A 27248-nucleotide genomic window follows, 5' to 3' on the forward strand; every position below is an offset into this window, starting at 1 on the left:
AGCAGATGACATCACAGGTGAAGGCTTTTAGGGTTTCTTTGCCAGAAAGTGGCAGTGTTGATTGCCAGGCTTAGTAGTGAAGAATCTGAAGTTGTGATTCATCCCTCAATCCTTGTCTTAAGTATGTAGTGGTAAAGCATAGGAAAATCTGTGTATGTATAAAGTGTTTCCTCTTAGGGAGCTGAGAACCCCTTAGGTGCAGCAATTACTGTTTTATTAATTGGGATTGGAATACCAAACGCTCAGAACATGCCAGCTCGTGTCTGTTGTGGGGAAAACTCAATTGCTCAAGAGAAAAGATTTTTCATCCTGTCTGAATGAAAATCTATTGAAAAGAAAAATACCTGACATTTTTTGGTCATCTGCTCAGACTTCTGTCTGGGCCCATGGAGGTGGGGAAAATCATTTGTGAGAGGCAGCTCCCAGAAAGGAAAAGGGTTCTTTGCTCGTTCTCAGACTTGTGGTATTTAGTTTGGTATTTTAATTTGTAATTACTCCACCAATTAGCACAGCTACAGATTTTGTCTTCCCTCTGCTGCTCTGTGTGCGTGTCTCGCATGGCATTTGCTGGCCCTGAGGATAAACCTGCCTTGTGCAAAAGCACAGGCTGGCCCTGGAGAGGCTTAGGTGAATTTAAGAGAATCAGGATCCGTGTGGATGTTGGCTCTGTCCCTCTGCACTCAATGAGACTGCCTGGCCCTGAGCTGCTCCTGCACAAGTCAGTGCTTTGCCTGTGTCCACCTAGAGCTGCTCAGTGACACAAAAATGAGGGGCAAACAAGCTTTACCTGTGTTTTCCTTCAGCTGTTAAATACCCCCAATCATCCTTGCAGTAGCTGAAGATGCATCAGGTGTTGGTGCTGTGCATTCATCATGGCCAGAGCCATGCTGAGAACATGAACATGTAAAAAGATACTAAACTTCTTCTGTAGCTCAGCAGACTGGACATTATGTCACAGAGATAGAAAAGTCTTGCCTGACATGAGCTTGGGCCAACACTTTCATTGCCATTTTGTGGGTTTTTTTCCTCCACCATTACTCACAACATTTGCTTTGTTCAGAGCTTCAAGCTACATGAACTGGTGTGTAATTGCCCTGGAGGGTACATCACACTGACACAGAGCTGCCAGACACCTTCTGATTTCAAAGTGCCATTTACTCACACATTTTCGGTGTTTCTTGTTTGTGCTGGTGAAAGCAGCTCCCGACAGAGAAATGGATATTGGTGTGAGCAGCTCCTGCCACTGTTCAGCTCCTCGGGTGAATGAGCAGCCCCATTCCAGCTTCCCTGGTAAGAGCCACTGCAGGACACCACAGGGCTCTTCCCCACTTGCTTAGCTAAATGTTACTAAAGAAAATAAGTTGATAATCAAGTCCAGACTTTCTTGCAGGAATTGCTGAGCTTTTCTCCCACCTTGCTCAGAGAGCAGAGGGCCCCCGTTGTGTTGGAAGGGCCTTGTTGGCTTGGTGGGGTTCAAAGATCCTGCAGTGACCATCCAAAGAAACATGCAAAATCCCAGTGGTCTGGTTGCTGTCCCTCCTGCCTGTAGCAGCCCATTTTCTGCTCAGTTATGAGCTCTTCTTCATTCTGTTTATGCTCTACTTACCAGAAGATGTTGGAGCCAGATGATTTTTCTGCAGAGGATTTAATTTCATTGGAGAGGAGTGGCAGTTTGTAATACTGCCCATGGGATTAGTGTCGCCTCAGCTCCTACATGCTATTCCCACCCCCTTCTTGAGTATTATTTCTTTGAAAGCTGAAATTTCCATTGCTGTTGATGCCCTGCCAGGCACTCCAGCAGGGCATACTTTCCCTTGGATGCAGATCAAGAAAACATCATTCCCTTTCTCTTACTGTTTCTCATCAAAGGAGAGGAGCACCTTCCCTTCACTGCACTGCTCCCTGCAGCACTGGCCAAAGTAGCCACGGATGTTCATTGGCCCAGCCATACTGGAAATGTGAAATGGAAATAATTTTGGTGGCATGGAAGCTGAAGCATTCATGTCCTCAATAAAATAGACTTCAGCATTTAAAAATGTGTACTGGTAGAGGTCTTGATTAAAGCTTGTGCATGTCAATGGAGTATCTTTAATTTTGGGGCTGTATCATTTAAGTAGACTGTGTTGTGTGAAGTGGCGTGTGTCTGCATCCTTTGTGTCCACCTCATGTCTCCTTAGCCCCATCCTGACTTATTATAATGAAACTACAACAGCTGTGTTCCTGGGGGAAAACCCCTTTTCCTAGAGAGAATACAGAGGTTCTGTGGATTTTCAGAGAAAATGTATGAGCTTCACTGGCAGGAGAACCAGCTGAGCAAGTCAGCAGTGGATTTGAGATGCTGGCTTTGTGGCTTTTGTCTAGCAGAGCCCGAGCAGCATTTGATGTGTAGACGTGTTTTCAGACATTTTCTATGGAGAAGGTGTTGGCAGGTCTGTTGTTAACACCCTCGCCTTTAGGCCAAACTATTGAAAATTCAAGTTCAGCTTGAATCTCATTTCAATGGCTTGGAAGGCTGCAATCTGATGGGCTGAAAAAATCTCATCCAACTCCGGCCCTTATTAGGAGCTTAATCTGAAGCGCAGCCAAAGCCCAATAAGGGAGAAGGCAAAAAAAAAAAAAAAAAAAAGCAGTAAAATGGAACAAGAAATGTGCATCCAATTTACAGTATTCCTCTGCAACCTTAATTCATCCCCCTGTATAGGTTACGATGCCGTTTCTAATTACGGGATCACATATGGGTTTTTTCCATGGCACCCCTGCCCTTGCTGCTCCTGGAGGGCAGCTGAGGCAGCCCAGTGAAGGATGGGGTTCCATGTGTAGGACCTCTGCTCTTCACGGGCTTGGAGGCAAGGGAGTGAGGCAAGTGATGGAAAAAAAGAGGATAAAGTGCTGGTTAAGGAGCTGGGAATTCCTACTGTGCTGCTGCTGCAAGGCTCAGGGATGGTGCTGGGTAAATTGCTTTTCATGCACAACGAGGGACTTGATTTCCCAGGTCCCCAGGGTGAGGGTTGAGTTGCAGCAGTGCCGAGCACTCCTGCTGCAGATGATCTCATGGGAAGTTGTACGTCAAACATTTAAAATGCTGCTCCGTGCTATTTATTTTTTTAAAAGGGGGCTGGAGGCTGATTCTGGAGCTGGGTGCCCAGAGCTTCTCTGTAACTCTTTTCTTCATCTGTAAACCCGAGGTGTTGTGAACGTAGTTCTCTAGGATTTTATGAAAATAAATTCAGAATCCTTTGAGAAGAATCCCAGTCTGTAGTAGCAAGATGCCTTCATTTTTGCCTTGGAGCAGCACATGAAAAGTGTGAAGTGAAGAGAGCTGAGTGCTGTGCATGCACAACCAGCTGAAACCCAGAACTGAGTAATTCCTCTCTTCTTGAGCATCTATTCTTGGTTCTAACTGCGTCAGGACTGCGTGCACACGTGGTATGTGGCCATGCTGTAAAGAGCCCTGCAAGTGGACCAGATTAAAGCTACAGAGACAGCATATTTCCAGCACATCCTTGCTTTTCAGGGCTTGGCAGCTGTACTGTTTCCTTAATGCAGCCCTTCTGCATGGGATAAATTACAGCACTGTGCAAACCAGGAGGGGACAGGCATCACTCTCCAGCAAGCAGTAACAAGGAGGAGGCTGAACAGCTCAGTCCTGAAGATGGCAATTCCTTTGCATTTCTGACCTGCAGCATAAAGTGGGAAGTTTTTAAGTCATCCAGGAAGTGTGTAGTTTAGGCTGCTAATGCCAGATGTCTGCTTTTGGCTTATCTGAACGTGAGTTGTGTTTGATCTTTAGTCTGGACCAGTGTTGTGTGTTGGAGCCTCGCTTGCAGAATAACTCCTTGTGTCCATTGAAGGAGGAGGTGGAGGGAGTTATTTTCTTCTGTGGTTTTATGGAACTCTATACCGTTGTCTGTCTCCAAGGAAGATGTGACGCACGATGGCTTTGCAGCTATGCAGCTGATGGAGAGGCACATAACTGTGGATGCTGTCTCGGGGATGCTCCAGCAAGAGGCTTGGAGAGCCAAGAGGCAGCCAGCATTCCTCCCCCTGCTTCAGCACCCTTTGGACTTTGCTCCAACTTATTTCCTTCCTCCCAAAACGTGGACTGGGAGCTGCAAAGCTCTCTGCAGCAGGAGCAGCAAGAAGAGCCCCATGAGAGGTGCTGTTGGGAGGAAGGGCAGCGCTCAGCCCTGCTCCTCCAGGGCTCTGCAAGGGTTTGAGCAGAGCTCGCTTCCATCAGCAGATGTTGTCAGGCGTGCACAGGCAAAACCTTGCTCTAATTCAGTAATTATAAAAATTCCTGGCAGAAGCTGTGTGTGACTCAGCTGCAGAAAAATTACTTAAGGGAAAAAGAAAAGTTTACAGAATCAGGCTGACTTTAGTGCACAAAAAGGGAAGCTGGGGCTTTCTGTAAACCCACTTGCTCGTCCAGCTTTAGCCCACCATGTCTCTTCCTGGAGAGGGATGAGACAGGAGAAGCAGAGCAGTGGAAGCCCAGGAGCTCATCCTCCCCTGGCCACAGCTCTCTGAGGCTGACAGAAGAGCAGGGATGGATGGAGAGTTCCCTTTCCACTGCCAAGCAGAGCCAGTGCCCAGCCCCAGAGTGGCTCTGCCTTGTGAAGGAGGGCAGGGCAGCCCCTTCCCTGGCAGCCCCGAGGACGGGAGGAGGCAGCTGCTGCCTGCTCAGCATTTGGATTTGCCTTTCCCCTCTCTGCACACACTGGCACAGGAATCCAAGGAAGCCTCAGACAGGTCTTGGCTTATCTGCAAAGGGTGTTTGCAGCACTGTCTCCTAGGGAAGCTGCCTTTTTTTTTCCCTTTGTAAACATTGGATTTAATTTTATTTTTGTTAAAACCCACATAACTAATTTCCCTTGGAATCTTTTGCAGGCGTCTGCTCTCAGTGTGTTTTGGCCTCGCTGCCCAGTGCTGGTTTTGAATCCCAGTCCCAGTGGTGGGAAGTTTTTAGAATGAATGCCAGTTGTATTTTTTTCTTCAATAGAATCACAGTGTCCGCCTGTGGGTTTTGAACAAATAGCCTTGGTTTTATGTTTTGCTTGCAAGTAGCCAGGATCCAAAGGGTGTGTAGGCAACCACAGAGATTCGGCAGGGATGCAGCACTTCCCCTTTGTCAAAAATGACTGCATTTTTCTTTTTTTTTTGTACCCTAGCATGCACCTCCCAGACCCAGGCACTGCTGTGCCTGGCTGTTCATCTGTGCCTTTGTACAGGGCTGTGTGCAGGCACCCCGGGGAGGTGTGTGTGACAGCCTCAGCAGTGAGTAATTGAAAATCACACCTGGGAAGTGTAGAGTAGGAAACAATCCTGCCTGGTGCCTCTGGGAGTGGATGTGTCTTCACTGGCTTGACTTTTCAGGTGGGCAAAATATATTTGCTTGCACTTGGTGCTGAATTTTCTACCTCCACCGGTTCTGCTGTGGTCAGCCCCTCACAGCCACATGTGTGTTACACTGGCTCAGTTGTCCAGGTGCTTTTCAGCATTTCCATTACAAAGTTTAGTTGCAGTAGCACTGAGTTGTCTGCAAAGTTGCTGTTGGTTGGGTTTGTTTTTTATTTTTTTTTTAAATACACTATTTGCTGAGGAACTTCTAAGAACACACAGCTCCCTGGTGTCTCCAGTGAAGCAGTAAAACTGTAGCACTCATCAGCTGTACTTTTTATAGTTCCTTTAGTCTGCAGTTTTCTTAGTTCTTTTCTCTTTGATGTTGGTCACTGTCAGAAAAGAAGTTTGAAGCTGGTTGGATAGGTAATAGCTGATAGATGTTATAAAGTATTAGTAAAGAAATGGGAAGTGACTGTGTGGTGATGGTTTCAGCAAGAACACCCAGTGGGAAAGTTGATTTTGGTGTGGGGAAAATCAGTATAAATTTGTCTTTTGCCTGGTATGGGAGAGGGAAGCAGAAATCCTGCAAGCAGGTTTGTATCTGCATGAAGCTTCCATAACTGTTATTCCTTGGAATCCTGAGTTTTTAGAGCATGTGTTGGCCATGCAAACTCTCAGCTTTGCCATAAATCTGTGTTTTGGCAGTGCTTGTCCAAATGCCATATTATCCAGAAAGGAGTAGATAGGGGATTAGAGCAGAATCCTTTGCTATTTATGGACTCCCTTGGGGAATACATTGTAATATTCTTTTGAATGGGCTAAAAGGTAACCACAACAACCCAAATCTGCAGGTGCTAAATCTTCCCTGTGGCCTTCCTGTAGATCTGCAGGGGGGATGGAGGGGGATATTTCAGCTTGCAGATCTGAAAGAGCCTTGTTCTGGCTTTAACCATCTGCCACCTGCTGATTCCCTGGGATTCGGAGCAGAATCTGGGACTCATGCTTATTTATTTATTTATTTATTTTTACAAACAGGCTAACTTTGGGGCTTTAAATCTCTCCTTTCCTAAGCTAGCACAGAGTTGAAAAGCATGAATTTTGTACAGTCTGTGGAAGAATCTTTGGTGTAGAAGTTGCTCATCCTTTCCCCTCGGCGGGTCCTGCGTATCCGTGTGTCCCTGTTGGCACGGAAAAGGAGGAGCAGGCTGGGTGCCAGGCTGCCAGATGGAGTCTGGAAATGTTCAGCAAAGCTGCTGGCTCAGGCTGTCCTGATGCCCTTCAGCAAACTGAGCAGCAAGAACTTACCCGAGAAGGGCTTTTCTCGTCCTTTTGAAGTTGTCAGTAATCCAAAGTGCCGCCAATTCTGTGCCCAGAATTTCATGTGTCAGGCTCCAGCTCTGCCCAGTGGAGGGAGGAGCTGCTCAGCCTTCCTGGAGAAAGCACAGAAGACCCAATCCAGCTGCGTTAGAGCTACTCTAGAAGGTTCTGTGCAGGTGGACTCTTCCTTTGGCTGCTTCCTGGCCTGACTGGCCACCTGGACTCTCAGACACCCTTCCTTTGCCCACCACCTTAAAAACCCACGTGTGTAGTTCCTAATGTGCAGAGCAAACGCCATAAACTTCATTACTTGAAGACAAAACTCTTCTGTAAGGTTGCAGCCTTACAGACTGGCTGGCTCTGGTTTGGTATCTCAGAGTTTGGGAATTCCCTGGGTTTGGGTGTTTGTCCCAGCTGCCCAACCCCAGGCAGCCCCTGGGGCTTTGTGTCTGCAAAGTGGCCAAGGTGTGCTCCTTTCTCACTCAGTGGTGGGGGAGAGCAGTGCACAGACTGTGAAGTGCAGCTTTCTTCTGCAAAACTCTTGGTTTTTATTAGGAGCAGCAGGTTTGTTCTTGGAGAAGGGAGCATCTGCTTCATGCAGGGCTTAACGTGGCCCATTTTTGTGTGTGCTCACTGAGAAACAACGAAAAGCAGGAGCAAACACATGGCCAGGGCTGCCTTCTCCTTTTCGTGCCTGTTTAACTGAATAATATGCGTGGCCTTGCCTTTGTGTTTACCTTAGGGTTTGTTATGACATTGAAGATGGATTTTTCCTGGCTCTTGCACACACAGCATGTAAAACCAACACAGCTCAGTACACGGTCAGTGTGTGAAGCCTGGTTCAACCTGGGAACTCAGGCTGTACTTGGATGCACCCCATTGACAGCAGCTTTGATGATCCTGGTGGGTCCCTTCCAGCTCAGGATATTCCATGATTCTGTTCTATGATTTGTTGCTCAGTTGCACCTCTCAGACTGGGAAGCTCATCTCTTCTCGTGCTTGTAGCCACTTGCTCTGCTTGTCAAACACAGGGGCTTGTTTCAGATCAGTTTTTCTGGAAATAAAGATCTTTGGGAGAAGAGAAACCTTTGAGGTATTTCTGTCTTCGTCTCTGGACCTGTTGAGTTCTTGGTAGCCATGGGGAAGGAGTGTATCACATCTACAGCAGGTTTTGCTGTCTCCTTTTAGTACAAAAAAGTTGCCTTCTAATCTTGGGATGATTTTTGTACAGACTTTTCCTTCAGTTCTCAGTTTCTGAGCCTTTAGTTCTTACCTAGGGAATTGGAGTATTTTTCCTTCTGTGCATCATAATTCCTGGGAGATTATGTAATTTATCAATGCTGGCTTGTCAGGAGAGACTTGGAATAAAAGCCTTTGTAGTGTGCTGCTTAGCTGGCTGTATAAACATGAAAGTACCAGGTTTTTAACTGGCTTGCTCACATGGCTTTCCTCGGCAAAGCTTTAGCCAAAACACTCCTAGATAAAAGGATACTGAGAAAGTCCAGGTCAGGCAGAGCTTTTCTGAGAAGAGCTATAACACTGATCTTTGGTTTAGTTTTATTTCTTGTAACCTCTCAGTAAGAGCAGGGAATGAGGATAAATTGTTTTCATCTCTCAGCGGTCAAAGATTAAGACGGATGAGGCAGTGGGTTGCCTGGAAGAAGCTGTTAAGTAAGAGCCTGGCTGTGACTCCTCTCTCTTGGATCTTGGATGAAGCTGACTTTGTGCTTCCTGCTTCCCAGGCGCACTTCCCCACACTCCTCCTTAAATATCCGAGCTGGTGAGTGATTGCCTTGAGTTTTTTGAGGTCTTTGAACTAAAATAAACGAGAAGGGCTCTGGGAATGAGGCCTCCCATCAGTCACTTGCCTTTCACCTCTGAGCACAGGGGTTTGAATCAGGTGTGGCATTAAAGGCACAGGGTTTGGTGCCCCTAAGGTCACATCCTGCTAAGCCTCCCATGGGGGATTGGGAGGCCCCTGGCACCTTTTGCAATGCTCTCATGATGTTCTCATTTTGTTAATAAGCATCTGAAGAAGGTGCTGGTTGGATCTGGATGGGGGTTACAGGTCTGGGACTGGATTGATGGTCCCTCATGTTCTGCTCTGAATGCTCAAACGCTGATGGGGAAGGAATATTGGAGAAAAACCCAAGTTTTGGGGCTCCTCGAGGTGCTGCAGTAGCTGAGTTTTTGAAGCCCCAAAAGAATTGCCTACAAAACACATGGCTGCTGTTTGCTGCTGTTGGAACAGACAGCCCCTGATTGGCATCTTTCATGCTGTCACTAAGTGGGGACCAAAGCTTGAAGAGGCATTTTTACCCTCTGTTCTTTGTACCCCAAGCCAAGGGTTTTGGGGAGGGGAGGTGGTGGGTGCTGGTCAGGCAGGACCCTGGGCACTGATGCATGGCAGGGTGGCTGCCTTCCTTCTTTTCCTGCTCTTTGATGTGCTGTGGGATATGTAATGAGCATCTGCCCTCTAAGAGAAAACAGATTTGAGTTCTGAAGTTGGAAAAAGAGGGAGCAATTTTGTTTAATCATTTTCACACAGATCCACAGGCGTTTCTGTAAGAGTGAGCAGCATCTGGTTCAAGGGCAGCCTTGGCTGCTTTGAGCTCTCCTGCAGCTTCTGCAGTCTCAGGCAGAGATTGATGTTCCAGATGCTGTTCTCAGCAATCAGATCAATGATGTGCTTATTTAGACTTTTCATTTTTTAAAGGGAAAAAAAAAAAAGAAGTAGATTATGCTTTTTAAGATCATCTGAAGTATCAAAGATCTGTGAGGAGCTTTTGTTTTGTTTGTTTCCTAGATCAGGGCCCTGCAAATTCTTTCCCTGGTTGTGAACACCAGTCAGAAAGCAGGAGGTGAGCTGCCTGCCTTGGTACCTGGGTATTCACCCATTCCCTCCCGTAGCTTCTAGCCACTGCAAGAAATACAGGATTTTTAAATTCCAAACACAGAGTATTTGTTTTAAGGGGAAAGTACTAAATGCAGTAATGCCCCTGTGCCCTGCAAACTGCACTGGCTGTCCTGGTGTGCACTTTGGGTTGTCTCCAAACTTGTTTGTGTATGTGAGAAAATTACTGAGTGACAGGGAAAGTGCTGGAAAGCTTTGGGGATTTGATTTAAATCTGTTGAAAATCAAGGCTGCTGCTTGTTCTCCTCTGCCAGCACCCATTGGGGTGGCTGTAAAAACGGCTGCTGTGAGTTTGTTGCTGTGGTTTTCCAAACCCAGGCTTGTTATTTACTCATTTCCATCCATCCAGCATCAGTGTTGCCCTCTCAGACCTCTGTGGTGGTCGGTGTGTTGCTTTGGAGGATGCCACTTGCCAAAGTCCCTGGATCTGGCTGGAGCACTCCAGGAGTCCCATGGGAATGAGGGTCCTGAACCACTGTCCCAGCCTTTATCTGCTGCCTTTAATTATGGAGATCACAAAAGCTGCTGGTTCCTTGGGAGGCTGAGGCAATGTTTGGCTCCTGGCATACCCTGGGGCTGTCCTGGGATGAAAGTCTCAGATGGTGATCAGTGAAAGCTGCTCACCAAGAGGAGCCAACAGCATCTTGTCCATCTCAGGACGAGTTTGGCTGCTGGGATGGACCCTGAATCCACACTTGGCTTTTGCTGACAGGAGCACGTGGTGCCTGAGCAGGCCTGAGGTCTAGGCCAGGGTTGGTGTCACATATTAATTTTTGCCCGTTCAGGTTCTCCTCACAGCGTGAGATACAGAAAAAAAATCCCACAAAGTAAGCCGGAATTAAGCCGCAGGTTTTGTTCTCATTAGTGTAAAATCAGAAAATCTGGTGTTTCTGATGCCTCTAAGGAGAGAAGGAGAATTAACTCCCGGTGAATGTAGGCAGAGGATACTTAAAAGGCAAATTGTTCACATACTTTCTTTAAAATTTGCATGAGTGTAGCAAAAGGTCATCGCAACTGCAGTCTCCTCCTCAGATCCTGCCTGCCGGTGGCTGATTGCAAGAGCCTGTTGCTAAGTGTTCCTGGAAACAGAATAAAGATGAAGCAAGATAATTGAACGAGAGGAGGGAGAGGGAGAGGAGGGGAAAAGCTTGGAGCTCGCAGCGGAACCGCAGGGCTGCCAAACGAGATGAGTGTGTTGGAGTTTGACTCGGTGGCTGCATTCAATCAGTTCTGACCCAGGGGTGGGGAAGGGGTGACTGAGCCTGAAACTTCATGGCAGATCCTTGGAAAAAGTCACTTGGACACAAGTGGATGATTTGCTTGCGTTTCCTGTGGCTCATCCAACTCCAAACATGTTGCTTCCTAGCACTGAGGCTGCAGTGGGGATGGGAAGATAGACCATGCTCCCACGGTGCTTTTCCTGGCTAAAATCTCTGTTCTTGCAGCATGGATTTAGTTACCCTGGGATCATCTTCTGGACAATTCAGTAATCATGGAAAGCAGCAGGATAAAACAAGAATGCAAGCAGGCAAATCCAGAGCTTGACTAAGGCTGAAAGCCTTCACCTCCAGGTGACTTGAGGGGTGTTATCTGTCCATCTCAAGTCAGGCTACTCTCTTGAGGAAACAACTGATGGTGGTTTTGTATGTTGCAGAATCAAATAAACCCCAGTGCAGCTCCTTTTTATTGCTGAAAACACAAGGAAGCAAAACTTCCTGCTTATCTTTGGTCTTTCTCTAGTTGAAGCTCTTGTAAAAACACCAGGCTTTCTCCAAATCTATTTCCTGGAAGCAGTTTTAGTAACTGTTTTTGGAGTGATTTTTATCATCCCAGAGCATTTTACAAACTGAATATAGTAACAGCTGAAATACGGCCCCATCTGAGGAGGGTCGCTGCCAGCACACAGAAGTTTTCGGCATCTTATAAAAGAACACACCATTTGCTTTTTCTTTGCACAGAATCTCCCTTATTCTCACCAAAAACATGAGGTAGCCCTCCTGCCACCCAGCCCTCTGTGTCACCTCCTGCTTTGCTCTTGACTCAGAGACTCAGTGGCAGAGCTGGTGCTGGGTATCCTTGGCTCTCTGAATCCTCCCTCTCCAGCTGGGGCTGGCTGTCAGCAGAGAGAATTAATATGCTGCATCTTATCTGACATTTTGAACACCCCCATGAGATTCACGTTTCATCAGTTCCTGGCAGCAGCTCCTTGTTTCTCCACGACTGTCTGTGCCATGCTCGTGGTGGCAGGAGGGACACGGTGGCCAAGGCTCTCTCTCACCAGTGTCCTGCCTTCATCCATATGCTGACTACAAGCTCTTGGCTCCTTGGGAAACTCTTTATTTGCTGACTTTCATCAGTGGAGCTTGACCTTGCTACTGATTTTTCACTGTCTGTGGTCATCTTCTTAACTGGCTTGGCTGCTGCACGATGCCTTAAAATGAAGAAGAGGGAGTTGCAGGCTGCTGTGCCATTCCTCCCCGGTCGATGGCTCTGGAGCCGGGGCCTCCTGTGGCTCGGTGCTGGGTTTCGGGGACAGATCGGGTTCCCTCGCTGGCCCTGCACCTGGCCCACCATGTGTGTGTGTCATAAACCCCTCAGCCCTGTCTGCTGGCCCCATACTGGTTGTCCCTCCCCTTCCTCTGTGCCCAGCCCATACCACGACTCTGCTCCTTTCCCTGTCCCTCCCTTCTGTGTTCCCCAGCTTTGCTGGAGCACAGTGTGATGGAAAAGCTGCTCTGCAAAAGCAGTGGGTGAAGAAATGGCTTCTCCAACTTCCCACCCGCTGGTTTGTGCTGCAGGTGAGGTGTTGGTGCATCTGAACTCGGGGCAGCTTTGTTCTGTCCTGGTTTTTAATGTGTGCAGGTGATTAATTGCAAACGTGGGACTCTCAGTGGCATTTTCCCATTTAGAGATCATTGGCTGGGGCAGGTTTACATTTCCAGCCTTTCTGCCGAGGGGCTGAGTGTCACTTTGGGGAGCAGGAGGGAGAGAAGTGCTCAGCACGAGAGCATTTCCCAGCAGCCTGTGTTACATCTGTCCTGCTCATGTCATGCCTCACTTGGGTGCTCTTCCCTGCAGGGCACCCAGTGCTGGCTCAGGCCAGCACAGCTCTGGGGCTCAGCTGTGCTGGTGAAGTGTGATAGGAGGGCACAGAGGCCCTGAAAACACATCATCATCATCAGTGGTTTTGCCCAGAGCAGTTTTGGTGGTGTGATGTTTGCTCAGGATGGACTTGGGGCTCCAAAGGAGAAGTCCCTGTGAGCACTGCAGCTGCTCCAGGCCGGCAAAGGCTGTGGGATCCCTTCCACCCCAAGAGCTGAGAAGGAGCAGGATTACTCGGAGCTGTCACTGGCAGGGATTGCTCTTTCCAGCTGGAGCTTGAGAGCACCTGGCTCTGGTTAGTTCCTGGCATATTTTGATCTGTGGTTACGGAGTGAATCCCTTGAGCTGTGCCGCCCTCCCGAGCTGGGAGCAGAGCCTGTTGCATGCAAAGCCCCAAGCTGCCCCCGCAGCCAGGGCTGTGGTTATGGCCTTTGTAGCTCTACAGCTGTGTAACCTTTGCATGAAAATCCTCCTTGGGTTGCAAACCAGGAGTGCTGCCAGATGAGATTCACTGCTGTCGGCTCTGAGACACCGATATGGATGCAGCTGTAGGGGGGACCAGACCGAGCGGTGCACCCTGAGATCAGCTGGAGAAAAGTGGCTGCTTTTAAACAGGCTGAGTGTTTGCAGTGATGTAAGAGCTGTGTTGAGTGGAGGTTTTTGTAAGGAAGCATCACAGTGATGTGATGGATGAGCTATTGCATTTCAAAAGGTGCTGTGGAAAAGCAAATTTGCCATCCACCCAGTGGGTACCTCAGCAGCAGTGGGCACAAGAGGGTATCTGTGATGTCTTGGTAGTTTTACAGGAATCTTTTGTGTAGCTGGTCTGGGGGATGTCCTGGTGCTGGTTTGTCACTGCTCCGGAGGCTCCTGGCTGCAGCATCCTGGAGCCCTCACTCCCCAGGGTGTGTTACAGTGCTAACAAATACTCCATTGTTTTCCAGGATTTTGTTGGTCTGATTGTGTAAGGTTCCCTCTCGGATTAACCACTGAAAACAAAACAGAAACCCCACTAATACCTCATTGTGTGCATTAAACAAAACAAAACAAAACAATAAATCCCGATTTCCCTGCTGATTTAAAAGGCTTTTGTGTTTGGTGGGAACTCTGTCTTAACTCAAGGCTTTTCAGAAGTGTTTGTTTCTTAATGATCCAGGATTGCAAGGTGTTTGACCTTGAGATTACTGCCAGCACTCAAGTGAACAGTAGCAGCAAAGGCAGTGGGTAGGAAACCCATGTTCTGGCAACTGTCCCACTTCAGTGACAGATGAGACATGGGACCAAGGGAGGCCCTGAACTCCAATTCAACATCCCAGACTCCCACCCCACCCCTCGCCTTTCCTATAAACAGATGGGAAAATATCCCTTTCCCATAGACAGAAATTATATTTTTTTCTTATTGCCTTTGTGTTTACATAGCTATTTCTTACTCAGTGTTAGTCATTTGGGGGAGTAATTTATTGGGGCCGTGGACGATAGACTTCTACATGTGTCTTAAATTTTTCCCACATATGCTTTAACTCCTGCTGCCCTCGCTTTTTTTTTGTGTGTTTGCAGAAAGAAAAACTGTTTATTAAATACCTTGCTCGTGGGCAAGCCCCATTTTAAGAGGTAAAGCAAGGTGTGCACAAGGAGGAAAAAAAAACATTTATTGGAGGTGTATTTTCTAGTGCTGCATCCTTAAATTCTGCATTCTTTGGGCTATTGAATACAATTTGAGGAACACTTGAAAAAAAATATTTATGAAAAGCATCCTCATAGTGTTGATAGACCAGCCTGTCTGGTGGCATCCTCCCTGCTTGATTTCCTGCCTGTGTTGTTATCTGTGTGTTTAGTCAAATGCTGCTTCCTCCTGATCCTGAGATGAAATCGTGCTGCCATCCCAGCACCTCTTTGAAACCTGCACATGTAAAACAACCGGGCAGCTCCCGTGTCTGCTGCAGGCCCTGGGGCTTTGCTCTCCATACATCATGTTAACTGCTCTTCAGCTCTGCTCAAATTAAATGTTTTCCTATCAGATGTGGGCTGCGGAGGATCCAGCCTGTCAGGCTGTGTGTGTGTCAGGGGGAGAGCAGGCAGCTTGTGCTCGGAGCCAGCCACATGCTGCCTTGCCCTCAAACAAAACGCTCAGCTCACAGTCCCTGGGATGGCACAGCCTGGGAAATTGCAAAGAGCAGCAGCCAGCTCTGGGGAACAGGGTGGTGAGGGAAGAAGATGGGAGGAAACGCCAGGACATGAGGTTGGGCTGGCCCAGGTCCCTCATCGCAGGCTTTGGCTGTGGAGCTCCTCAGGGAACAAAGAGCAGCCCTCGGCCGCCGTGCCAGAAACCCGTGGAGAGGATTTCCTTCTGCTTCACGTCCAAACCTGCTGCTGCTGTGTTCCCTGGTCAGGAAGAACAAAAGCCCAGGGTCTCCCCTGTCCCCCCAGCAGCTGTGGGGCGATGTGGGCAGCCACAAGCTGGACTGTGCTGTGCCAGTCTCCTGCCGTGGAGCCGCAGCAAAGAGAGGATGGAAGTGACAAGCAGAACTTCTGGGTTGATTTTTTTTTTTAGCTTTTTGATAGCACCAAGTCATATTGCTGGAATGTCCACAGCAGGTGCTGCCAGGCCGAGTGCCAGGAGAAACTGGTTGGTTTTAACTGGGCTTTCAGCCATTGCAGGCAGCGTGCACACAGAGGGGAGCGATGGGGTCTGTATGGACCCACAGCCCCGGTGCCCTGCGCCGTCCATCTCAGCTGTTCACATCAATCTTGTTTATTACAATTCCAAATCCTCCCTCCTCAGCTCATTAACGTTCCCGGAGCAGACATCTCTCTCACCATTGTATTTTGTAATTAGATTTTGATTTACTTTCAGAGAGAAGCAGCAGCACAATGGACATTAATTTATCCCAAGCCTCGCTCAATCTCCTCGGTGTCACAGGGTCAGACCTTGGCGTGCACCATCTGGTCTCCCCCCACTACTTGGCTGTGTGCTGTTCCCTCACCACGTTCTCCTTCTGCTCAGGGGGTTCCCTGATGCACGAAGGAAAAGGAGCAGTGAGGGAGGGCTGGAAGAGGAGCTTTTGTCCAAGCTGAGCTTGAGTCGTAAGGACAGGCGTGAACTAGATTTAAATCGACAGGGAGAGGGAGCAGCCTGTTGTCTGCAGAGCCTGGGTGGCCCCTGGTGCTTGTAAACCCTTTAAGGCACGATGTAAAAGCTGCAGTTTAACACTGTCAGTCAGCGAGGACAGAGGGGTTCCCGCAGCGCTGGAGCACTGGGAATGGCCATGGATATCTCAGCCTGGAGCTGCTTTGTGTGGCAGAGCTGGACATTGAGCTCTGCTGGTCCCTGCAGCCCTGGACCAAGGGCACTTTTCCATCTGAGTGCTGCTCGTGTGTTCCTCAGACTTCGTGTTTCAGCCTGTGGCTCTTGAATGAGAGGCCAGCAAGAGCTGAGCCCATGCTGCAATGGAAACCCCTCTGTGCTCTCACATGGTCACTCATGGGGCTGCTGGAAGGTGGGATCTTACCAATGCCTCACCAGAATTCTCCAGAGCCTTGGAGGTATTGCCTGTAAGGGCGAATTTTTAGAAAAGTGGCTTTACTTTTGTGCTAGTACAAAGCAGCAGCCATCCACAGCAGGAATATGTTCATTTATTGCTGCCTTTGAGTAGTTAAACTGTCTTTCTCTTCTGTTGCTGGTCAGGGTGAAGGTGTGGATTGCAAGATGAGTAGAGACCATATTTGCCCTCTGCATCCCTGGGCGGAGTCAGCTCCATGTGCTATGGAAGAGGGAAGTGTGAGACCTTTTTTGGTCCAGTTTCACACAACAGCAGAGAAATGCAGCCCCCAAGGAGGGTGGGAGGACCACTTTCCCAGCAGCCAGGGCTCAGTGCACTGCAGGCAGTTGTGCTTTATCTCTGCCAGCATTCACTGCTGCAGCTCAGGGTTTATGTGAGCGAGTGAATGCGACCAGGACTGATAAATCAATCAGCACAACCAAAAATAGCGCCCGGCAGCTGTTGGAAATGGGGGATCCCTTCCCCAGCAGAGCAGGAGGGGATTTCATCCGCCCCGGCCGGGTGCCAGCCCTGCGCAGAAACAGCCGTGGGCTGCTGGGGAGACCTCTCGTCTGACACCTTTATCTGGAAAAATTACTGTGGCTGTCTGCAAACGTCTCCCCAGCCTCTCAGCCAGGAATTCCCAGTCATCAGGATGAGAGGAATAATGGAGCCAGTACTGGTGGGGAGAGCAGCCTTGTGCTGCTGCATGGCTGATGTCTGGGGATCGCCTCAGCCCTCAGATCATGAGTGATCCAGATCTGAAAGCCTCTCACAGCTGGCTGTGGATGGAGTCATGGAGGGAGCCCCCAGGGTTTGTGGTTTCCAGGGTGTCGTGGTGATGCTTTTGTGCAGGGATAAAGTTACCCGAGGAATCTGGTGACTCTGGTTTTTCCACTGGACGGGCTGCACTAAACCACCTGCACAGGAGCCAGGGAAGTTTCTGTAAGGCTGCTCAGCCTGCACAGAGTCTTGTGAGGGGCTGTATTTCCTCACTCCTTCTCCGGTGGGTGTCCTGGGTGACTGTAGCAGGCCTGAACCAGGAGCGAAGGGCGCTGCGAGAGGATCAGCTGCTTTCAGGCTGAATAGTCCGTAGATTATTTCCACATCTGTGTTAGCTTTGGCTTGATCCCACAGATTTGCAACAGCTGTTGGGAAGCAGAGCAGAGATCCCCTCTTTAAATGGATGATCAAATCCTTAGAGTGTGTGGAGTATGTTATTTCTATGTCATCCTCTTCACGGCAGGAAAAACAGCTTTCCAGAGTTGCTGAGGCAGCACTCTGCCCTGCTGCCTGAGCTATCATCCCATCAGCCTGCAGTCTCACAGCAAGTTGTAATTTGCTTTCTGCATCCCACACCCAGCCTGACACAGAATCCTTTGTGAGGTGTGTGGTTGTGCAGGTACCCATACCAGGGATGCCTTTTTTCTCCTGGATTTCCCTTTCTGCATGGACCACAACCAGTGGGTGTAAGCTGAGCTTGTCCCCTTTGCAGAATCTTCACAAGGTGCCAACCCTTGGCATTTTACCCTGAGAAAAGCTAACTATCACAGTGGTTTGCCACAGGACAGGTTGGGTCATCCCAGTGGTTTTAGGTGGAGATCAGATGTCCTTGCTGGAAGCTGTGGTTTAGGTGCAAAATAATGGCACAGCGTGGGAATGCCACAGGGAGCTGTCTTCAGCTTGGCTAAAATGAACCAGCCCGTTTCCTATCAAGGTTCTGCTCTTTCAGGTCAGACCTGCAGTAAAAGGAGCCATCAGGCTTCCTTCCCAAATGTCTGACAGGCTCTGGAAAGGCTGGAATCTGGCTGCTGAGGGCCAGGGTGGTGGGAATTGTGGTAGATCCTGGCACTCCTCCTGCGGCACGTGCGTTTCTCATTCCCCATCAGCTTTCCTGGCGCACAGGGGACTCATCAAACCAAACTGCTCCCACTTTAAACAGCACATTCCTGCATGGAATTAATATGGTTAGTGCATCGAGACCACTAACTTCCAATTCAAGGCTTTTATAGTAGGCTTCAAATGGCAACCCCAGTCCAGTTTCTTTATGTGCAATTGTCGTGTTTGTTCGTTGCTGTTGTGTGATGAGATTCAGTGTTAACCCAGGCAGCAAATCTGTTAAAAATAGGAAGTGCTGTTCAACCTGTACGAAGCTCTGAAACTTGGTTTGGTGTTACCTGGGCTGGTGGGCTGTGTCCGGGAGCTTTTGTACAGGTGCAGGGTAAAACCTTTCCATTTGAATTGCTTTTTCTCATTCACCCAAGGTGTGACTGAGCATGACATGATGTTCTTTAGGTTCAAGTCTCAGAGCTCAGTGATGGACGTGCTCCCCCAGCAGCAAGAGATGTCATGTTGACCTCTTTTGATGCTTTTTGACCCTTTTGACACACACCTGGCTTCATGCTTGCTTGAGGCATTCTTCTCTGGACCCTCACTGATGAGTGAGAAGTGGCAGCTCCTGATTTCATGGGGACAGAGTGTCTGCATTGCAGATTGCCTGTGCCATCGATGTCTGGGAAGCCAAGAGCAGTGCCTGCACTTTGTGTCCAGTGGGATCTGATGGTTTACACATCCTGAGAAGACCCAGGACCAGCTGTTGCCAAAAGTTGCCACATATGCTGGACCTCATAGACTGCGTGGAGCCAGCCATGCCACGCTTGCTGCAGTGCTTTGAGCAGGTTTGGTTTGCTGTTATCCCCTTGTCTGGGGTGTTCCAGCCCCGTCCCTCTGAGCACAGCGAGTCCATGCAGCCTCTTGGCTCTGAAGTGCAGACCCTGCTGCTTCCCCAGCCAAGCAAAACTGCCAGGACCCACCGTGATGCCCCGGGGGAGCTGCTTCTGTATACAAAGGACTTGGCAAAATGAAGTGTAATGTAAGCAACTATTTAAAGAGAACGATCCGATTGCTAGTTGTAATTTCCTTATTGTTTGCAGCACCCTGTTAAATGCCTGTGATCCTTATAAAGAGCTTTCCCCCACCCTTTAAACTTCACAGAAGTGGATTTTACCTTCTGTGGTCTGAACACTGTCATTATGGGGGGGCTGGTTTGCACTGAGTACAGTTTCTTTATTCTTTTCATGCCCAAGGCCATTTGGTTTGTGAATCCATTAATATGTCTGTTGGAAATGGAAGGCTGGGGGGTAGGACACAAAACCTTGCCTCTCTCTACATCCCCACATCATTCCCATCTCGGGAAATGGGATTGCCTCTCTTTGCAAATCAGGGACAGCCATCTGCAGAGTTCTTCCTCTGGGAACATGTGGGTGCAATTTCTCTGTGAGGTACTGGTGGAAGCAGCAGCACATGATGGTTTTACTGGCTGGCACTGCTGGGCCCCTTCTGTGCTTCTCCAGTGCCTGGGTTTTATTCTCCAAACTGGAGCACGTTGTAAACACACGGAGCCCGAGGGGCTTTGCAGAGAAGAGCTTGATGTTAGGGGAAGGTGGAGATTAGTTTCCTTCCCCATTTGGCTTTTGGTTATGATTTGGCTTTTGTTTGAGAGTTTGATAATTCACCACTGGGTTGTTTGGGTTGAAATGCTTGGAGAAATGTAAGGAAAACGAGGTGATGGCAGCAGCTCCTCTGTGCATGGTGGGGAGAGCTGCCCTGCGAGCCCACACCTGCAGGCTGGGCTGTGCCAGCAGCTGTTGGTCCTGTTCCTCATCCCAGCCAGCTTCTGTGCATGAATTAAGCTCTAAATTTTCCTGAGCCAGAAGCATATCCTGGGGAACGTGAGCCCAGGAGTGTGTGACACCCAGAGAGGGCAAAACTTAGTGGCCAGCAGACAGGCCCATCCAGACTGGCATGCCCAAAATGTGGCCATCAGCCTGCAAAGCTGGCAGTGCAGGATGGATGAGCTGGGCCCCCAGGCTGATGTCAAAGCCCTTAATCAGCTCCTGGGAACAAACCCGGGAAGCCCCAGTTGAAGAAGAATATTTTTTTTGTGTCTTGGCCTTGTGCTCAGCCTGGCTGTGTGCTGGCAGGGGTTGCTGGTTTGTTTAATGAACATGGAAATGGGAGGGGAGGAAACAGCCAGGGAAGCATTACAAATTGCTTCAGAGCAGTGGCATTAAAAGTATTTGTGCTTACCATGTCTTCTAAACAAAGAGCTCAAAACATGGCAAGTATTATCCCCATTTTACTTGCAAAAAGCTAAAAGCAGGAGGAGGAGAAGCTTTGCCTCTGCTCATGGGCAAGCCCACAGAAGGTGGGAGACACACAGGGGTCTCACCTGAGATCCTGAGGGGATGGTGGTGATGGTGAGGGTCTCTCTGGGCACTGGGCTAGCAGCTCTTCCTCACATTCCTTCCCACTCATCCCTGAAGCACCAGCTCTGTTTCTTTGTCCACCTCTGACCTCTGCTCTGAAAGATGCTAATGCTCCAAAATCTTCCTCTTCACGAAGCCAAGTTTACCTTCCTTATCTCCCCTTCCAATCTCTTTTACAGCTGAAGCTGTGGAACAAGTACAGAGTGTCCAACATTCCTTCCCTAATATTTATCGATGCCTCCACTGGGAAGGTGGTTTGCAGGAACGGCCTCCTGGTCATCCGAGATGACCCTGAAGGTAAGACCTGGAGTCCCCTGTGCCACAGAAACACGGACAAACAGCTGCCTTTTCATCTCAGTTCATTCTGAATGGCCTGGGGGGGAGGGAACAAAGAACTATTGTCATACTTAACTATTCAAAGCACTGTGCTATTTTCGGCGTAAAATTTTCTGCATCGTTCCTGCCAGATCTTGTGTTTTGGTTTTGCTTACTGAAAAGAACAAAGAATTTCCCTCCAGGATTCTTGTCTGGAGTGCTAATGAGGAAAAGGTTAGGCTAACTGAAACATGAAATTTGGATTTTTCCCTAATGGAGGCACATGGACAGACAGAATGAGGGCCCAGACCTTCCATACCTTGGGAGCAGAATCCTTCCAGAATACTGAGTGGGACTTTTATCACTGACATCACACTCAGGTTAATGCATTTCCCATTATTTAGAAACTAAACAGAAAAAAATGTTACTATTCTCCCTTGCTGAGGTTTGCTGTGCTGGGAGTTGGTGTTAAATCCATCTTCCTCCAATTTGGAAAAAACCCAAATGAGACAAATTGGGAAAAAAAAAAACAAATGTGCCCTTACTCACAGACCCTGCAGAGCCATAAGTCATCTGCTGTAGTTGTCCATCCATTTCTTTTATTACTGGCTCATTGTTTCTTGGTGCAGTAAATCCTGACAGAGTCTTTAATTCAGTGGCAGGAGCTGTACAGCAGGAACATGTTGTGGCCTGAGCCATCTGTGATGTTTCCTCCTCTCTGGCTGAACACATGGATTGATTGCTCTGGGAGCTGGCAGCAGATGATTCAGAGCGTGTTTGTGTGTACACACACAGCTTGCTTTGGGGTGCAGAGGCTTAGTGTAAGATATATATAGAGATATATGGATATAAACACACCATCTTTTACATATATATAGCTAAGGTTTGTGAATAAAGACCTGTGTGGATATGTGTAAAAATAAATGGTTAGTGTCAGCATAAGGGACAGATTCTGACTGCATTCCTGAGCACGTACCACCTTGCCCTCTCTTGCTAAAATAAACACTGTTGATAAGGAAAAGATGCCTCATCAGGCACAGAAGCAGAGCAGGCTTTGTCAAGCTGAAGGTGCTGTGACTTGGGTGCAGCCTGCCTGAGAGAAAGAAGTGACTCTGGCTGCAGTGCAGAGCTTGGCTGCCTCACCTCAGGGCAGGGGTGTGGTGCTGCCTGAGAGCTGAGGTGTTCTGCATCCCCCTTGGATGGGAATAAACCCCAGCAGGGTTCCTCAGACAGGATCCCCAGTATCCTGAAGATGGGATGTTTTTTTTTCTAGTGGAACCTTCTGAATCTGTAAAAGCTGCATGCACACGTTACTGTCTTGTGTCTTCTTTCCACCCCTGTCCCGACCCCTCCCCAGGTCTGGAGTTCCCTTGGGGGCCAAAACCCTTCAGTGAAGTTGTTGCTGGGCCTCTGCTAAGGAACAATGGGCAGACACTGGACAGCAGTGCCTTGGAGGGCTCTCACGTCGGGGTCTATTTCTCTGCGCACTGGGTGAGTAGGAGGTGCTGTGCAGAGCACTTGGAGCGGGCTCAGGGAGAGTAAAGACCCCAGGCTGGTTGGTGCTGAAGAATTTAAGATGCTTTGATCATCAGCATTGCCGTGGCCTCTCATCCTCAGCTGGCCCTGTGAGGGGGAGAGTGATCAGATTTTAAAAATGGAAGAGGTTTTGTTGGTAACTTGCAGACCATAAACCCCAGCCACGTTCAGGCACTGCAGCAAAGATGAGGTCACACCAGTTCATGGTCACTGGGTCACCTGGCCCTGCTGGGTGGGGGTCTGGTCCTGAGGAGGGGACAACATCCTCCTTATGCTTGTGTTTTGCAGTGCCCGCCGTGCCGAAGCCTCACGAGGGTGCTGGTGGAGTCCTACAGGAAAATCAAGGAGGCAGGCCAGAAGTTTGAGATCCTCTTCGTTAGTGCAGACAGGTGAGGCAGCAGTGACACCCCGTGCAGGCAGAGCAGGTTGGCTCTGGCATCACAAAGGCTGCCTGAGTCCTGTCCCTCTGCCCAGCGGGGAAGTGCAGAGTGGTCAGCAAGAGCAGGTCTGTGCTTCTCTCTGTGGCTTGTGGCTCCGGGGTCTGGAGATGCTTGAGCTGCTGCTGTCATCATGAGTTGACATTCAGATGCCCTGGAGAATTTGAGATATTTTACTGGGGAAAAAATACAACGGACTTCTTCATGAAGGGCTGCGGGCTTTAAATTTGGTCTAACTCTCTCCCAGCTGATGGGTTTTGGTGGGAGGGATAAAGGGCTTTGCAAGCCAGGTTTTTAATGAGGAAGGAGCCTGGCAAGTGGAGGGCTCTGCATGCCATGCCCTGTTCCCCTTGCACAGGTCAGAGGACTCCTTCAAGCAGTACTTCAGTGAGATGCCCTGGGTGGCCGTGCCCTACGCCGACGAGGCCAGACGGTCACGCCTGAACCGACTCTACGGCATCCAAGGTAGGAAAGGCCACACTGAGGCACAGAGCTCCTTTCCCCCCCCCCTTTTGTTGAGTATTTGTAATGTCTCCTCTTGTTTAACTAAACCAAGAAAACAGCAAAGCAAAGCACAGTGCCCCAGGCAGAGCAGCTTCATGTTTCTGCTCTCCACAAACTCACATTCCTACCACCTGCCAGGCAGGCTGTTAGTTGAAACAGGACTTCCATAAACAACCTAATTCTTCCTGGAAACTTGGAAGCTGTTTTTGGCTTGGGTGTTTTTTGTCTAATTACTGATTTATTTATTTTTTTTGCTATTTCTTGAAGGTTTAAATTTCATTTTCTTGCTGGTTTATGTAATGCAAAGGCAAGCCATCGTTCTGTGCAGGGGCTGAGGAAGATGGCATCTGGTTTATGTTAGTGACATGAATTACAAAGGAGAGACTGTTTGATGTAAACCATGGCTTTGCTTCTACTGTACGTGCCAGTGCCAGAATTCCAGCAGCCCTGGCTGCTCAAAGGGGCAGGGAGAGATTCTGTGTGTCTGGGTGGCTTCAAAGAGTCACAAAGATGATAAAAGCTCACAGCAGCCTTCCTGGGGGCTGGCACCTTGTTCCTGCAGGGGACAAACTGCAGCACAGAGGTGTGCAAGGTGACTGGCTGGTGAGGAGATCTCCTGTATGTACAAATAGTTTCTCCCTGTGGTCTCACTTGCTGCAGTGTGGCTGTTCCTCATCTGTTTCTGTGTGATGTCACAGAATCAGAATATGCTGAGTTGGAAGGGACCCATTAGGATCATAGATCCAACTCCTGGCCCTATGTAGGACACCCAACAATCCAACCCTGTGCCTGAGCTTTGTCCCAATGCTTCTTGAACTCAGACAGGTTTGGTGCTGTGAACACTTCCCTGGGGAGCCTCTTTCAGTGCTCAGCCACCCTCTGGGTGAAAAAATTTTTTCCGGATATCCAACCTAAACCTCCCCTGACTCAGCTTCATATTGTCCAGGTGGGTGCAGGCTGGCAGAATGTTCATGTGAGGAGGGAAGGAGGAGTGTTGCCAAAGATTGACAGGAGAAATAACCCCTCCTTGGAGTCCTCTCCAAACTCCCCTTCTGGCGTGAGCTGAGGTGCTGCCACTCAGCCCTGTTCCCTGACCTTAGCCCAAGAATAACCATCAGCCTGCTTTAAATAGTCATCAGTTTGCTGCTTAATGACCGTCCTATGAGGCCAGAGCTTTCCAAATTCATCTGTCTTTTCCCAGCCTGCTCACAACCCTCTCCAGGGCTGGTTTCAGCCCAGCGCTGCAGGACTGCTGCCAGTTTCACTGGGACTTTGTGTAAATAAGGTGTCCAGACATGGATACTTGAGCACCAGGCATGCTGTAGCCAGGGAAACAGTTACAACAGCTTTCCCTACAACTCCAGCCTTCTTAAAGGTATCTCTCTTTGTTGTGTGCTGACCTGAAAATGTAAATATTGGCTGTTCCCCTGCACCCCAATCCCCTCCTCTACCCAGGTAGCTCCCATGTCATCCCTGAATCTCGGCTCCATGCAGACTTTGGGGCTGCCTGCCTGTTTGCAGTCAGGCTTTTCACACCAGCTGGGACAAAAGCTTCCTGCAAACAGATCACCGCACGATCTGTTTATTCTGTTTATTTATGTTATTATTATCTGTTTATTCATTTATTCCACCCAAATGAAAAATTAGATCTGTGTAACCCACATTCATGGTTCTGATGCTGCCCCGCTGAAAGCTCTCTTTGCAGCTGCACTTATGATCAGTGAGTGTGTCATGCTGGTGCTTGGGTTGTGAGCACAACATGAAGAGGTTTCCCTCTGTTTTTTTGAAGGCTGGGTACTGAAACAACAGAAGAGTTTGTCTTCCTTGTCTGCTTTAAGTTCCTGAGTGGTGGAAAGTAGCAAGAGAGTCAAATCTCTTGTTGTTTTAGTCCTGTGTTGGCCCCTACAACTTTTAAAAACTCAGTATAAAATGCAAGTTGAGTTATAGGCCTTTATTTGGGTTTACTTTGAATGCCTCTATTCATAACTCATGTGCAGTCAGAGGCTGTACCCTACCACCTCTAGTAAATTGCTTCTGGGTGCAGTGCTGTTCTGAGAAAGAGTCATGTCTTGTGTTGTGGCTGCTTAGAAATAATTCCCCTTTGTGCAGGCAGCTCCCAGTCCTGCCTTGGGTGAAATTCCATGGCCTTAGCTCTCCTTCCAGTAGGATGGGGAGCAATGATGGACTTGATGCTTTGATAGGAATCACCCCTTGTTGTTGTGTATCTCACGAGTTCCCCAATAATCCCCCTGGACTCTGGTGTCTCTTTGGGATTTGCAATGCCTTCCAAAAACTCTTGTTTCTCTCCTTCCCCATGCTTTAGCCCAGACACCCACAGGTCACCCTCACAGCCTGGAAGTCACTGCTAGAAGAGATTTCTGGAGGTTTCTTCTGAAAAAGTGAAAAAACAGCAATAAAATGCACCACCTGTGCTGTGGTTGGTGTGGGGTTGCTTCACTTAGATTGTGATTACTCACCCAACAGACTTCATGCAGATGAGATTTCAGTGTCGGGTTTGGGGTTTAATATATAAATATGTAAATGCCTTGCCAGGTTCGGTAACAAACCGTTTGGCCCCTGTGCTTTCATAAAATGCTGGCCCCGTGGGAGCCAAATCCATTTTCTAGTGCATAAAATCCAACCAAGACTGTCTATGCTAATTTTCATCCAAGCTTATACAATATTCATTGCAGTGTCTGATCGCTGATTCTTCTTGATAAGTAAATTCTGCTGTTATGACTTAAGGCAATTACCAAATCCCCCAAAAGGCACTAAAATAACAAATAGTGCCTGGGACGAGTGGGGAGGGGGAATTATTTGGGTTAGCAGGTGTGAATAACATTAAGGATGGTTTCCCTGGCCCTGCAGGTCTGTGTCCCCTGAAAACAGGGTGTGTCTTTTAGGGAAGTAGTCACAAAGGTCACCTGAGAAGATGGGGATGTGAATGATCTTAAAAACCATTGTTTTCTGATTCTGTTTTGTATTTGCAGTTGGCTGGGTATTGGGCGGGGGGGAGTCGGGTCATCTGCATATGCAAATTAGGTGAAGTGTAAAGGAATGCTTTGAATAGTGGATGAAATCCTTGATAGCTGCAGAATCACAGCGATCTGTGTCTAAATCGGGCCCCTAATTTTCCCAGATCAGCAAAGCTTATTAGAAACCTCTGCCTGGGAGTGCTGCTCAGGCTGACTGATGCCCTGAGAAGCCTGTCCCTGATGTATAATGGATGGAAAAGCAGGCGTTTGGGGTGGGGTTGGCAATCCTAAAAGGATCAAGATCCAAATCCTGCGTGCTGCTGAGCCACCCGAGTGCTTCTCCTGGTGTCAGTAGCACTTTGTGCCTCTAAGGGCAGGGCCAGCGTGAGATTTCCCAATTCCTTCCAGTCTGTTTAACCCATCCCTGCCCTGGGGCTACACGGAATTACCAGCAGGTAATGAATAAGCCTTTTTGTGATACAAAATGGTTTTCTTGGCGTACCCTAAGGATCTGCAAGCCCAGCCATTGGGCGGGTTCCTGCACTGCTGCTTAGCACCAGCCCCAGCGCAGGCAGGAATGCGCGGGGCTGGAATGATGGGAATGCAGCCGCTCGCCCGGACCTGCAGGCAGGCTGGGACACACAGATGGCCGTGTATTTCCTAGAGAAATGCCTCCGATTCAGAGGGCTTCTGAGTAACCCACTGTTGGGACAAACACGGGAGCGCAGTGCCAGCAGCCTGGCAGGGGCACACACGCTGCGTGCCCCCTGCTCAGGAAGGGCTCTGCAGGGTATTTCTGAGGAATGAGCTTTAAAATAAACCTTGGCATGAAGGGCAGGAGAGTTTGAGTTGCCTCAGCTTGCCAGGGATGTTGCTGAGTGAAGGAGGTGCTGCAGAGGGAGCAGGTCAAAGCCCAGGTGATGAGCAATGGCAGCAGCACTTGGCACTAACACTGGTCACTTCATTTGTCCCTTGGGGCCTGATCCCGCTGTCCCCTCTTC

The 27248-nt window shown here is 48.8% G+C and overlaps 1 protein-coding gene and 1 long non-coding RNA gene across 3 annotated transcripts in view; both read left to right on the top strand.

Annotated features, from left to right (window-relative positions):
* Positions 1 to 27248, top strand: part of NXN (nucleoredoxin) — a 46875-nt gene that overhangs the window by 12627 nt on the left and 7000 nt on the right. For both annotated transcript variants that reach the window (XM_053961518.1, XM_053961517.1), the window contains exons 2-5: positions 20660 to 20777; positions 22153 to 22286; positions 22620 to 22720; positions 23127 to 23233. In XM_053961518.1, coding sequence (XP_053817493.1) covers positions 20660 to 20777; positions 22153 to 22286; positions 22620 to 22720; positions 23127 to 23233 — 460 coding nt within the window. The remainder of the gene's footprint in view (positions 1 to 20659; positions 20778 to 22152; positions 22287 to 22619; positions 22721 to 23126; positions 23234 to 27248) is intronic.
* LOC128798217 (uncharacterized) lies at positions 24028 to 25681 on the top strand. The gene is made up of 3 exons (XR_008434359.1): positions 24028 to 24218; positions 24474 to 24647; positions 25596 to 25681. It is a non-coding gene; the product is annotated as an uncharacterized LOC128798217 (long non-coding RNA).

Source organism: Vidua chalybeata, chromosome 20, assembly GCF_026979565.1.
Source record: "Vidua chalybeata isolate OUT-0048 chromosome 20, bVidCha1 merged haplotype, whole genome shotgun sequence".
Lineage (NCBI taxonomy): Eukaryota > Metazoa > Chordata > Aves > Passeriformes > Viduidae > Vidua > Vidua chalybeata.